Below are 13,743 nucleotides of genomic sequence, written 5' to 3' on the forward strand. Positions count from 1 at the left end.
TATCTTATAAGCAAAATCCCCATTGCACTTCAGGGCTTTGGAAAATTAGAAATGTTGAACTTTTTGTCTCCTCTGTGAGAATCTGAACCAAACACCCACCTATACCAAATATCAGCCTCACTTTCCTAGAACTGTTCCTCTTACCCTCTTCTTGACCCCTCCGAAAAAGACAGTCACACACCGCACCCTCATGTAGATCTCGTCCCACTGTGTGCTTTCTAAGCCTGCTTCTTGACTATTCACACCCCTGTAGCTCACTACTGTCTCAACACCAGTAACGTGATTTTTAGTCACACACCACCCCTCCATTAGGTGAAGTTCTCTGTGGCTTTGAAGGCTTTCCATGTCTTGCACTGCATTTGGGAAATAAATTAGTAGTTTCTGGTCACTCTGTTCTAGCCGATATTACACCCACAAAATATCACATGCTACAAGACCACATCCTAATGGAGGAAAAGCATAAGGTGGTGGGATAGGAATTTTGTTAAATCATAATGGCTACTCCACCCCATACCAGTCACTGTGGAGTGCTCAGTTTGAGTGCTTTGGAATTTCAGTGAATTTGTAAATAAATAAAAAAAGACATAAAATAAAGAATGCAGCTGTTCTGCTCTAGTACCGAACTCCTGGCCATAATGCTCGATATTAAAGGCTTATTGGACTTTGCTCCACTTGTTACACCGCTCTTTTATATCTCAGCCAGCTTTTGGATCAGACCCAGGGCTAATTTGAATCATTAATGGCCCATCAAACTCTAAAGGTACTGGACAGATGTTATAGTGTGTGTGTATATATATATATATATATATATATATATACATATATATATATATATATATATATATATATATACACACACACACACACACACAAACACACAGATATTTTGTTTAAAATGTGTTTAAAATATATTGAGATATACTGATATATCCTATTGTGCCATTACTGCTTGTATTAGTTCATATCCCTTCTTTCTGCGCCTCTCTACCGTAACAAATATTACCTCCTAAGGCGACTGTCTTCTTTTCCTGTATTGAAACTAGCACCCTCACCTTCCCCTGGATTAGGGAAGAAGTGTTACAGCCTTATTTTACCAATGTACCTAGCTCTATGATTGACAATATTATTTCTTGTTGCAAAACCTATAATCCCTTCACTCGCTGCATGAAACTTTTCAAGGATGAGAAGTGGACCTACTGTATGTCCAGGCCACACTCGCAACGCATCCTGGGATGCTCATAGTGGCAGTGGAATCCAAATACAAAAAGAATAGAAACACGTTTTTTAAAGATTAATAGTGAGTCCTTAATATAAAACAGTTTAAAAAAGGTGTTCTGCCAGTAAATATAGTTTATAGGGACCAGGAAATCGAGAAGGCTTTTAACCACCCTACTTTTCTTTTCAGGCTTGTCAGATCTACTTTGACTAACTAGCAATTATACCAGAGGTAGGCAATCACAAGATATTTTTGACTGCCTGAGCCATTTCTTTTCTGATAAAATGCAAAAATAAGGCAATCGCAGTCTATGATTGACAAATGGCCAGAGGTATCCTTCCAGACTACCCAGCTACCTAATTCTGAGACTCTGGATTTAATCCAGTTACACTGGAACAAATGTCATGAAGTCTAACTACCTTGTAATCTACAGACTCAATATGACACCTTATATCTGTGTGGATACTCAAGTAATATTCAAAGCTCTTTGTACCAATAATTTAACACCTTATTATATTATTCATGGCCTTTGAAATGGTGGATCATGTCAAATTTTGGACCTCCTAATCATTATACTGGGAGCCTCAATGAACACCATCAAATTGCCCCAATCCTTCGAATAGGAAAGAACTGAAGTAAAGTTGGGACTTCTTTTGTCAGCACACAGTTCTGCCACCGATGGTGTCCTGCAGATGTCTGGCTTTCCCCTGTCCTACTCAATATCAATCTTCAGCCCTAATTCGACCTAAGAGTGTACATTTTCAAATCAGTCCTTTGTTGGTGACACATTGCCACTACATTTCAATCAAAACAAAAACGCCTTATGGGGGAAGTGAATCATTTCCATCATGTGTAGATTTGTTCAACAAATAGAGCAGACCTATCCTACTGACTTCAGGTTAAAACAAGTCTCTGAAAAATGTTGAAATCTTGTGGCTCTTAGTTGATGCAGAGGCATCCCTTGTGCATCAGGTACAAACAGTTGTCAAGAACTGTTTTTATAGCATCAGTAGACAAACCCCTTCAGCATCTTCTGTCCTTGATGAAAAGAGCATTGTTTGTGACCAGAGCTGTATGACTTTTGCAACACCCTTTAATCAGGACTCCAAAATATCCTTGTAGAGACAGTTCAAAGAGTCTAAAATGCAACTGTTTGCACCAAATTCAGACTGAAAAGAGACCATTTCTCCATGGCCCATAAGACCCTACACTGGACCTCAGTTTAGGACTGCATTACATTTTAGATCCTATACGTTTTGCCTAAATAGCTACACTAATTGCCTCCTTAATACTAGACATCGACGAATATTCCTCAGGTGCCTACCAGTGATCTACTTAGCTGCAATCAAGTGAAATCAAAAATTGTAAAATATAATCTTAGCACTTGGTAAGGTATAGGATAATCAAACTGTTTCTGTTCTGGCTCCTTTCAGTAGAACTCACTATTGCTAGATAGTAAAATCTCAATGCATCTAAGCTTTAGGGAAAATTTGAATTTATGTCATTTTGGGCTGGTAGTTTTATTAAACCAGCACTAAGACTATATAGGGTGGTGTGTGTTACGTAAGTGCTGCCACTTACCCACACACTGAAGTATAGTTTTTATTTTTCTGTCTATTTTTTTCCACCAGTGGAAGAAATGTTTTTGTATGGAAAATACACATTACAAGAAGGAAAACAAGCATTGGCAAAAAACAATAGGTCTAGGTTTAATGTACTAGCACATGAAGAATTAGCAAGACATAGACAGAAGCCAGTACGAGTAAACACAGAGATCTATAGTTGTGAACCTTTAGGAGTTCAGTGCAAGAATAGAGTGGAGATGAAGGATACACCAAAACAACCAAAAGCATTAGGTGAGAGACTTATACTCCACTAGGTTGAGCCAAAACCTTATTGACAAAGTATTAAATCTATGGCTTAAAGAGACTGGTCAAAGAAAGGTAATGGTTGGAAGAGGTAGACCCACAGCTCACTCTTCGTACATTGGTAACAATAGATATCCAGTGGCTGAAAGAGGCTGACTGAAGAAAGAATGAAAGGGACAAAACCAACTCTAAGCTTGTCAGCAATGGGTCTGTTTGATAGCTCTACTGTTAAAACCCAGACCTAAAAACAAGTGACAAAGATAGCTCACTGAGTTAAATGCTTGCTGCTAACATCGGATTTAAATTTGCAGCTCACGTTTCAATGTAAGCAAGGCCAATTCAGCCTTCTGCCTTTCAGAAGTTGATAAACTGATTACCATAAACTGGGTAATAATAAAACCTGCCATTTACAGTGCATTTACACGGTACAAGCTCAACGGAAATGGTACATAAAAGCAAGTTATTATTTAGTACAGGGAGCATTGTGACCTAAGGTAGATTTCAGACAGTTTTTACCATCATTCAAAGAAAACCTACAATTTGGCATTTAGGGCCAAGATATTTTAAGAGCTGGAAATAAAGGACTAATATTTCTTTTTTAAAAAGCCAAAGGACTTCAGGGGAGTCCTTGAGTATGTAGGTCAAAAGCTCCAAACAGGTTGTTAAATCCTTTGTCAATGTACCTCTCCATGTAAAATGGAGTGGCCCAAGGGTTAGAGATTAGGAACCAACCAGTCTCCCATAATTTCCACTGCCCTAGCCACCTTCTTTATAATATTCTGATCTAGATGTGTCAGACTACTATTAAATAAGGACTTTTGTTCCCAGGAAAGTCCTTTAATTTAAATGAAGCAGGAGGCCGATCAGAGAATTTTCATTTGCCTGCATAAAAGGTAATCGTGCCCTAATGGCTGAGCCAGTGGCGCAAAGGAGACAATGGAATCACACTTGTTTTGACATGAGAGGAGCAGGTTATTTTGAATTCAGGAACACTTTGGTGGAGATGATGATGATGGTGGAGTGGAGCTCTCTAAAAGGATCATCCCTGTGTGGCCTGGATGACTTATTGGAAACTGCCAGACACTAATGCAACATTTCCCAGAATTTCATTTTTATATTTTCCTCTTCCCTTTCAGGAACTCACCAAAACCCCTTCCAGGTTTCTTTTTTGGCAACTCTGTGTAAAGTAAGGAAATATCTCTCAGCCTATTCTTCTATTGAAATTGGACTGCGTGTTTCATTTCCAATTAATAAACAAAAACATTATGTTGCTGCATATGAACTCTTACTGGTGCACTCTACCTTGAAAGATTAACGTAACATCAAGCCCCGGATCAGGCTAATTGCACTTCTGATTGGCTGCCTCCCTTGCTCTGGAACACGTTCCACCAGTGTACTGCACTGCTGCAATGACATTTCCAGCATTGGCCACTGCAAATTAGCACTCGCACCAACTGCCCAGTCAACACACCACTTTTATCTAGTTAGTGCAAATGAAGGTTCACCCTGTCCATAGCCAGTGATTGGAGTAATTCGATAACCAGACTGTAGCGAACATGCATGCATTAAAACAAAACTGGTGGGTACAAACACAACATTGCCTTGAACTAGTGCAGTTTGCGTTATCCAGCCCGTTCAGTGGCTAGTAGCTGTAGAATAAAAAGTGTACCAATAGGAAAGTGGAAGGTGATGTCATGCTACTAGACTACCTATACAAGACACAGAGAACACCCTTCCTGGTCGGTTCTGAGCGGCAGAGCTGCTTTTAGTAATGGACAGACCGGTGAAAAGTAGCCCTGAACGAGTTCTATAAATGATGCTTCTCGGTACTAAATAATTTGAAGCTAGGCAGAAATGAGGTTGTTGGGTACCTTACTATAGCCACGCTTCAAAAGTGCCTCTAAAAACTATTCCAGATATGTCCAACGAGGGTCCAAAACAGACTGATCCATACTGGATTTTCAGAATAAAATTAATTTAAAAGCAGATAATGTACAGTTTATAGTTATTGCTCATGCTATAAATCTGGCATGGTTCTGCACACCTATATCTATGATGGACGCCCTTGATAACTGTTGTTTCAGACTACTTATTTAGAAAATTAGGCTATAAATTGAGAATGTAACCCCATTTATAAAAAACAAGTACTGGAAAAACAAAAAAGTATCTCTTTTCAATGGCATCATCTGACCTTACGGCTTCGCCAGTGCTTTCTGCCAAAGATGTTCCCGATCAGCAAAAGGAAGCACAAATGCTTGTTTGCTGATGGGGAATGGCATCAGTAAAAACAAGCTGCCACAGCGTGATAATGCGTAGGTGCACATGCATCACCATACGTTTAGCTTTATGCATCACAATGCTGTAGCCCTTTTCTATTTGTGACTTGATTTACTGTTACAATATGGTGACTGCCAATCTTGGAGCAGTACATTTGAAAAATATGTGCCAAAAAGCATTAAAGAAAAAAGAAGAAACCTGGTAGCCAATTGGAGCTGCAAGACCCTCTAAAAAATAAAAAAATATATTTTTTTTTAAAAAAGAAAGGAAATAAAGAAAAGAACGTGACAGAGAGTTGTTGGGAGCAACAGAGGAATATGGGGATGTGAAGTGGAAATCAATGCCAGAGTGCATAGGCAGTGTAACAAGTAAGCAATAGAGAGAGGGACAAAGATGGGGTGACCCAGCAACAGAGGAGCTTGGAGGAGGAGTGTTTATAAAATGGATGAAAAACAGTCCTGGGGAAGGGCAAAACAACATGGAAAGCACAGGGGTGGGATTTGCAGTACACAAGTAAGAAAGCAGGAAAACAGTGCTGAAAGAAAACAAGTAGTTCCCTGGATGTAAACAGTGAGTGGCTACAGGACATCTAATCAAAAGGATAGTAAAGAAGTGATGATCCAAGGAAAGGAATAACACAAGAAGAGGAAGGGGACTTACTGAATAATAAGTCAGAAAATGAGACTGAAAAAAAGCAACCAATGGTAAGTAATGGGTTGGCCCATAGCCAACTGTAAGCTTAGGTATGAACCACAATAGGGTTTATAACAAACACCAACAAGCATTTGTAATGCAATAGGTAGGTCTCGCGTTTGCTCGAGTTAGAGCTATTAGCATTGTAAACTCCTAACGGACTTTTCTTGCCACATAAATTGAAAATGAAAAGTAAAACAGTTTCACATACCTAACCAGACTTTTCTTGCTATATAAACTGAAAAAGTAAAAGTTTCACATAAGCGACCTGAGGGCCACCATCAGCGAAAAAGCAGACACACAAAGGTAAATAAAAGTTCAATTATCTATGTGACTGGCAAAAGTGCAATTACCTACGTAACAGGATCGATGTCATGCAAAGTGCTCAACTACTGCCCAGCGAGATCGCGCTGCAAAATAAAGAGAAAAAGTAGTCCAGAAACCAGACAGAAAACATTGAGCCTCGTATGTTTTCAGTAATTGGTCGATGCACTTGAGGAGGGTAAACACCGAAAAAAGGCATGACGTGTGCATACCTTTCACTAATGAAAGCAAGCGGATTATAAAAGGCAAGCCCACGAACTAATGAAAGTGACTGACGTGACATGGGCGTGGTTAGGAGCCCAAACAGAGATTACAACAGGGGACGGAGCGCTTTGTGCTCGCCCCTAAAAAACTGTCTTTAGGTGACGCAAACAATACATTCTTCAGTCCTGCTTCAGCACTGGACTGCAATACTTCTGCATCTGTGTCCACATACCTTCCTCACTTCTAACCTATCTACATTCATAACATCACTTCCTTCAAGCCCTCTATTAAGATGGCATCTATCCCAGAGTATGAACATACCTGCAAAAGTTCTGCCACCATCTAACTTCAACAGAACTGATTAATAGCAATGTGTTTTGTCGTTGATTGTAATGCCATGACATTTTGCCTATCTGTAATGGTTTTGTCTGTTAGCAGACGTTGGGAGACTGGGGAAATGAGTCCACATCGTAATGGCTATCACGTAACAGTTTTGGTTGATATTCATTTTGCGACGTTTTAGCAAATGCAATGTTCAGGCACAGCGCCCAACATGTTAGTTGCAACACAAAAAAAAAACAAGGAGTTTGAAATGGCCATTATTCTGAATCCTGCAAAATCGTAGGTCATGTAGTGAGCATTTCTAAAACACGTTTATGTAAACTTAGTTATTGAAATTTGAAAGGCACCCAGTGCATGTGTCCTCTATGTGCTCGCTTGATAAACACGCTTTTTACACAGTGGATTTCTCTCTGCTGATAAGCAATGGTCCGGGAAGTTGTGAGTATAAATTCTAAGCAGTTAAAAATAAATGTTTAACTTAAATGTAATTTCAAATTATATTTATTTATGTAATTTAGCTGCTAATGCCCCCCAAAAAATGAAAGATGTATTCTTCATATAAAACTTACTTCACAATAGGCAGCAAGAGTCGCATACCATTTACACGCTGAGAGGTGTACTTCAACCCAAAATGATCTTGGGGTTATAACTTTGATAAATTATTTTAGGTTTATAACTTTGATTAAGTGAAGGGTGCAGAATTACGTGCCTTTCTTAATAGACGTTAACAGGTGTTCGAATAATTTCACATTTGAATTACTTATTTGAGTTGTAAAAGTCCCTTCATAAAAGCTCAAGGGTACCTTTTCTGCTTTCCCCCAGAAAGCAGCCAGTGCAATGGGCTCCGACCCACTAATTCTGCGTGTCTTTTAAGAATGCTACACACCTGTAGAGACATAAAGACCATTAACAGCCGATAATTTAATTGGGAAGGCTTATTACCGGCCGACACTTTAATTGGGAAAGCTTATTAGACATGGATCTTCTGAACTCTAGGCAAAGGCAGAGCTTTATTTATGCAGGTGATGGGCACTGGCGCTCAGGACCAGGACTTGTCTGACTTATTTTTTCTTCAACACAGACTTTGATCCAGTACGGAAAAGGAGGAAGAAATTCAGAAAATGGAAAAAGAAAGAGGAATAGAAACATAAGAGAACAATGACAAAGGTAGAAAACCAGGATGAAAAAGAACGCACAATAGTAAGATCTGGCGCCCGGTGCAGCAATCTATTCTGGCGTTCTCCCACCCCATGGCCGCCTCCTCGGTTTCCCTCACTACCACCCGGCAAAAGTGTCCCTCATCTCTCCATAACCCCTCTCACATACATTTTGTTTGTTTTAAATTGCTGGTAAAGGCTGGCCTTACTAATCCACTCAGCTATCCACATAAAATATAGTTATGTTCTTTGCATCAGGCAAATTAACCCTCTTCGCTACTTTATGACGAGTCAAAACTGAAGCTACACAAAACTCCCATCTATCTCCCTAGCAGGAACGTTAATCACAAGAGTTATCTTGGCATTTTGATTGCTTCCTGAAGGATGGACGTTCAAGTAACTTTCCAGCAGGTGCTTTCAATCGAAAGTTTCCTACATTATAGCTAAACACAGTGCCCCCCTGAGGTCAGCACCCCCCCACATCCAGGTCAGCACCTGGCAGCCGCACCGGTCTCACCGCCCTATAGCTGGCCCTGAGTGAGATACACAAGAGACAGGAAATGAAGGGTGGTGGACGAAAGAGGCATAAGGTAGCCTTGGTAGTTGACAACATTTGTATTTGATGGCGCTAGTGGTAGCCTCCTAAGAAAAAAGCTGGATCCCTACATTTATTTTCGTACAAGGTAAGGGCAAGGCAAATTGACATTTTATTACCCATTCTCCTGACATGGGACTAGGTTTTAATCTTCAAGGGGCAACTTGTCACTCCATGTTGTTGCCACAATAGCAAGCTGCATATGACTGCCTCACTGAAAGCTGCCAATATTGACTGGGTTCAAAGAAATATTAGAACATTGGAATGCTGGGGGCTCCATTGAAAGCAATGGAGTGCTGCGGGCTTTTAGTGGCCGGTAAAAGCCCGCAGCGCCAACATTCCAATGTTCGCTTTGTTCACAGCAGCAGCTGTGAACAAAGCCTCACGGAGCCCGAGGGGATTTTAATCCCCTCGGGCTCCGTGAACATTTTTTTTTTTAATAGAACATTCTGCCCTGAGTGGCAGAATGTTCTAATAGCCTTAGAACCCGCCGTAGCGGGCTCTTCCGGCTATTAAAGTCCCTCTCCCTTGTTAAATGCCCTCGCCTTCGGCTCGCGCATTTAACGCGGGGAGCGGGCCTTTAATAGCCGGTAGAGCCCGCTACGGCGGGTTCTAAGGCTATATCAGAACATTGGAATGTTGGGAGCTCCATTGCAGACAATGGAGTGCTCCAGGCTTTTACTCGCTGGTAAAAGCCCGGAGCACATTCCAATGTTCTCTTTGGTCACAGCATAAGCTGTGAACAAAGCCTCAGGGAGCCTGAGGGGATTTTAAGCCCCTCTGGCTTCATGAGGAATTTGTTTTATTTGCTAGAACATTCTGCCCTCCAGTGGCATAATGTTCTAATAGCCTTAGAACCCACCCTAGCGGCTCTACCGGCCATTAAAAGCCCTTTCCCTTGTTAAAGGCCATAGTCCTCGCCTCAGACCTTTAACGCAGGAGCAGGACTTTAATGGCCTGTAGAGCCGGCTAAAGCAGGTTCTAAGGCTATATTTACTTTTTGACGATCAAACTATGCCAGCAAAGGGATGGACATAGATTAATCTGTGCACTCCACACTGCTCACTCCGAGTACCTGTATGCACTAGGAATTAAATCACAGTGCTCGTGTTATACTTGTTATGTGCTCCGCAAGTTTCAGCCTAGAATTCGACTATTTTACATTTGCATGCTATATGTTATCACAATTAATTTTAGGTGCCCTTTCACAACTCTCATTTCACACAATTAATTTTTTTTGGTCATTTTTTCTTTTACCCCGGTTTTACCCACCATTTTTCAAATAGTTGTTTTCATCATTCCAGCATGCTGTAACCCGATCTTCACTGGCCAGAAAACAACAGTGGTGTCTTGACTTCTTGTGTTTGGCATTTTAGTGACATAGTTTAATCTTTTCTTTCAGTGACATTGCTTGCCCTCATTATTTATGCACTGAAGTCTAAAATGAAGGAGAAAAAACTGTCTCTAAACTCAACATCTTAGCCACTTGACCGAATCTTCTGGCTTACACATCCTATGTGACAATGAGTGATCACCCATAATGTGTAGTATCTGTATCGGAGATAGACAATAGAAGGTACACCTTTCTGTTCTAAATTCTGAGCCAAATAATTTGTCCTCAAAGTTTATAGAAAGGACCAGTACTTACTGGATACTACAGAATTCGCCATCGGGTGCTGATCATACACTTGTGCTAAATATGAGCTTGAGTCAGTTATATACAATCTCCATTACATAATCCCTTGTATTTGCAACGTTATGACGCGGGTTCTCGAGATGCCTGACAGTATATCGGAAACAAAAATATCACGTGGACAGAATATCGTGTAAAAAAGATATCGAGGACCAAACTATTGAGAAGGTAAGTGCAAATAGGTAAGTATAGAGTTACCATTCTTAACTCCACATGTACATATCTTGAAGATATATACATTGTCAAAGTACATATATATGTAGATATATATAGTAAAACTTTGCTTACCTATAAAAACTTACCTTCAGAATATTTTTGTCCTGAATATTCTTGACACAATATTTTGTCCCATGATTTTTTGTTTCTGATATTAGGTCTAAATACCATTCTGGGTTTACTGAAAGTCCAGGAACTGCTACATTTTTACCATAGAGTTTCAACAAGATACATACCATATGTCACACAGAAACATTTTTGTGAAGAAGCAAACATTCAGGCAGTAGTTACACTTACCAGTTATGGTACGGGTAGTTAGGACTGAATTGAGCAAAAAATAAACAATACTACCATTGAAGAGATCACACAGAGATCCAGGGTCTGATAGATATGTGTGTTATGTGTGAGGATGAATGTACATGTGGGAGATTGGACATGTATTGTTAGAAGGGGACTTAGCATATTCCCTCTAAAGATTCCATACACCACATTAGTTTTACAAAGAAATCATCAAATGTTGTCAAAGTCTTACCTTGAATATGTTTCTTTGGGTGGTGCAGCAGGTCCATAGCCTATTAATGTCTGCTTTTCAGTGGGCGATGGAACCACATCAACCATGGTTTGTAAACCACTGACATTCCGTGCTTTCGTCATTGTTGTTTCAATGAACACAGGTGAGCCGGAGTCTTTCTTAAATGACTGGCGGATAGGAGAGGATCTGTCTGTCTGAATGGAGTGAGGAGGCATGTGAGGATTATGTGTATGAATGTCTGTCATTCTCAAGTCAGTCATTCTATGTGGTGAAGATGGAGGCGTCTTGGAACCTAAACTTGGCAGGTGACTGTCAGTGTATTTTCTTGATTTCTGTCTATACATTGATTGTTCCATCATTTCTGATTGTACTGTAGAACTTGAGTAAGTGCTTGAAGACCTCATGGCACCCCGATGATAAGCAAATATGTGATCAGGGATGTCAAGTGGATGTCCAGTATGAGAGGAGGCCACACTCATTCGTCCCTCATGAAACATGTAGGGGTCTGCATACATGCCCTCATTCCGTAACAGTTGAACATTCTTGTTGCTCAGATCCTCATCCGGTTTCACGTCCCGTCTTTCCAAAATGGCACTAGGGCTTGGAGATATAGATCTGGAGGCAGGCATGTTGGCTAGTCTTTCTTTTGGAATAGCTGTGTTACCTTGTCCACTTAGTGGCCGAGCACCACCATAAGGAATCCTGGATGGTGAGGGGGGCATCGAATGAGAAATCTGTAGAGGAGGAGGAGAATTAGGGGCTACATGTGGATGTGTAGCGGATCCTGTACGATGGAGAGGTGGGCCTTCTCTGCCTGTATATGTGATTTCTTTCTGCATCTGAAAAAATTAAATGAATACATTTAGAGATATCTTTTACAAAGAAGACTAAATATTTTCTTAGACACTATAATTTATTCAGATTCACTTTAAACATGATTTCATGAAAAAGCAATTAGGGATTCTCAGGTGTCCATTTTCTATTAAGGCAAACCAAGTGTTGCAGATCTGTAAGATTTTCAAAGGTGAGGGGTATTTGGTATACCTAAGAACTCATGTGTATCCTTCTTTTTAAATACTTAGGCAAGAGGACGTTTATCTTTAGGACAGAGTGAAATTATCAGCGTTGTAAAGATCCACAAAGTAAGAAGAGGCCAACTGTTTAATGTTGCAACTCGAAACCATTTAGCATACATGTGCCCACTGCAATGTTAATAAAAAAGCAGATTAGGCGTAGCACTGATTAAGGTTACCAAAGATCCAATGTCACTAGGACTGGAACACAACGTTCCTGCTATAAATCAATAATTTGACACAAATCAGTTTAAATAACATAAACCAGGACCACCAATCCTTGAATGTACTGTGCAGTTACATGAAAACCCAGGACTGTACATGGAGTAATCGGGTAAAATCGAGGTAAGCTTTACATGCGCCTTCTCAAATACGTGAACACAATTTATCTTTGCTTACATCAACAAACTGCATGTTTCAGCCAAAATCCTTTCAAAAGTTACAGATATTGTCAAGAAACACAAAGAACATTTTATACTTTGGATGGTTACAATCAAGTATTATTGCTGAAAAGTGCCTGCTAGCAGAGTCTTCAATAGATTTCAGGCTTGCACGGACGACTCCCTTAAGGCAATAATCACTATACAGATTCAAATGAAAAGGATCACCTGTATTACAAACGCGTAGCCTCAGCCAATGTTTTTAAAGTACATATTCCACACCCAATTGCCCACATGTTCCCAGAAGAGAGCGGTATGGAAACCACCAACCCTAATTACAGGTCCCAACCACTTAACTACGAATAGCTCTAAAAAGAAACAAATATAGAAAAAACGATTTGAAATAGTTACAGAGTTAAGCCAAGCGAAGTCTAGTTCAGTGACCTCCACCAATTTTGGAACATACATCAGTTCTTTCCATGAGTTATCCGACCAGCGACGAGACTTGAACATTAACTGGGCAGAATGTGGCCAGAGGACTGCCAAGAAGAATTCTGCTGGAACTGAGTTTCAAAAACAACCCTATTGAAATGCAGAACCCTCCTCTACAGCATCAATACCCACAGACGCGAGGATATATTAGTGTGGGAGCAAAGACCATTCAGATGAGAAAATAGCTACACCAGAAAAAAACACAAATTGATTAACAAATGCACAAATAATAAAAACACAGTGGCTAACTGTCTAATGACTCAAGGAGGTGATGATTGTTTTTGCTGGGCCAACACAAGCACAATATTTGTGTTATAGATGTATGTATACACTTTCAGACCCTCACAGAACCCTTCCTCAGGTGCTGAACATGGTCAGGTGCTGAACCTGGGAGTATTGCAAAATAATTTAGCGATTTTTGTGTTTTGCATAAAAAGAGTAACTCAAGTAAAGCTAAAGTTATTGCCTTTTACATCACCTAGATGTTTTCAGCAGAATACATATGGTCATAAATGTGGTTAATTGCGGCACAGCGTATGAGCAGGAAGAGACATATGACAGACTCCAGCTGTACAACAGCACACTGAATCCGCGGCTGAAACTGTCAGTACATCAGTCAATACTTTGAGCACTGACAGCATGAAGGAGTTTGGGGAAGTAATGCAGAAACCTTCTGCACAG

At 40.2% G+C, this 13,743-nt stretch overlaps 1 protein-coding gene across 12 annotated transcripts in view; it reads right to left on the reverse strand.

Annotated features, from left to right (window-relative positions):
- The window catches only part of KIAA1217 (KIAA1217 ortholog), a 1,319,791-nt gene that overhangs the window by 256,039 nt on the left and 1,050,009 nt on the right, over positions 1 to 13,743 (reverse strand). For all 12 annotated transcript variants that reach the window (XM_069211370.1, XM_069211371.1, XM_069211380.1 and 9 more), the window contains one exon: positions 11,118 to 11,956. In XM_069211370.1, the coding sequence (XP_069067471.1) occupies positions 11,118 to 11,956 (839 nt within the window). The remainder of the gene's footprint in view (positions 1 to 11,117; positions 11,957 to 13,743) is intronic.

This window comes from Pleurodeles waltl, chromosome 10 (assembly GCF_031143425.1).
Source record: "Pleurodeles waltl isolate 20211129_DDA chromosome 10, aPleWal1.hap1.20221129, whole genome shotgun sequence".
Taxonomy (NCBI): Eukaryota; Metazoa; Chordata; class Amphibia; order Caudata; family Salamandridae; genus Pleurodeles; species Pleurodeles waltl.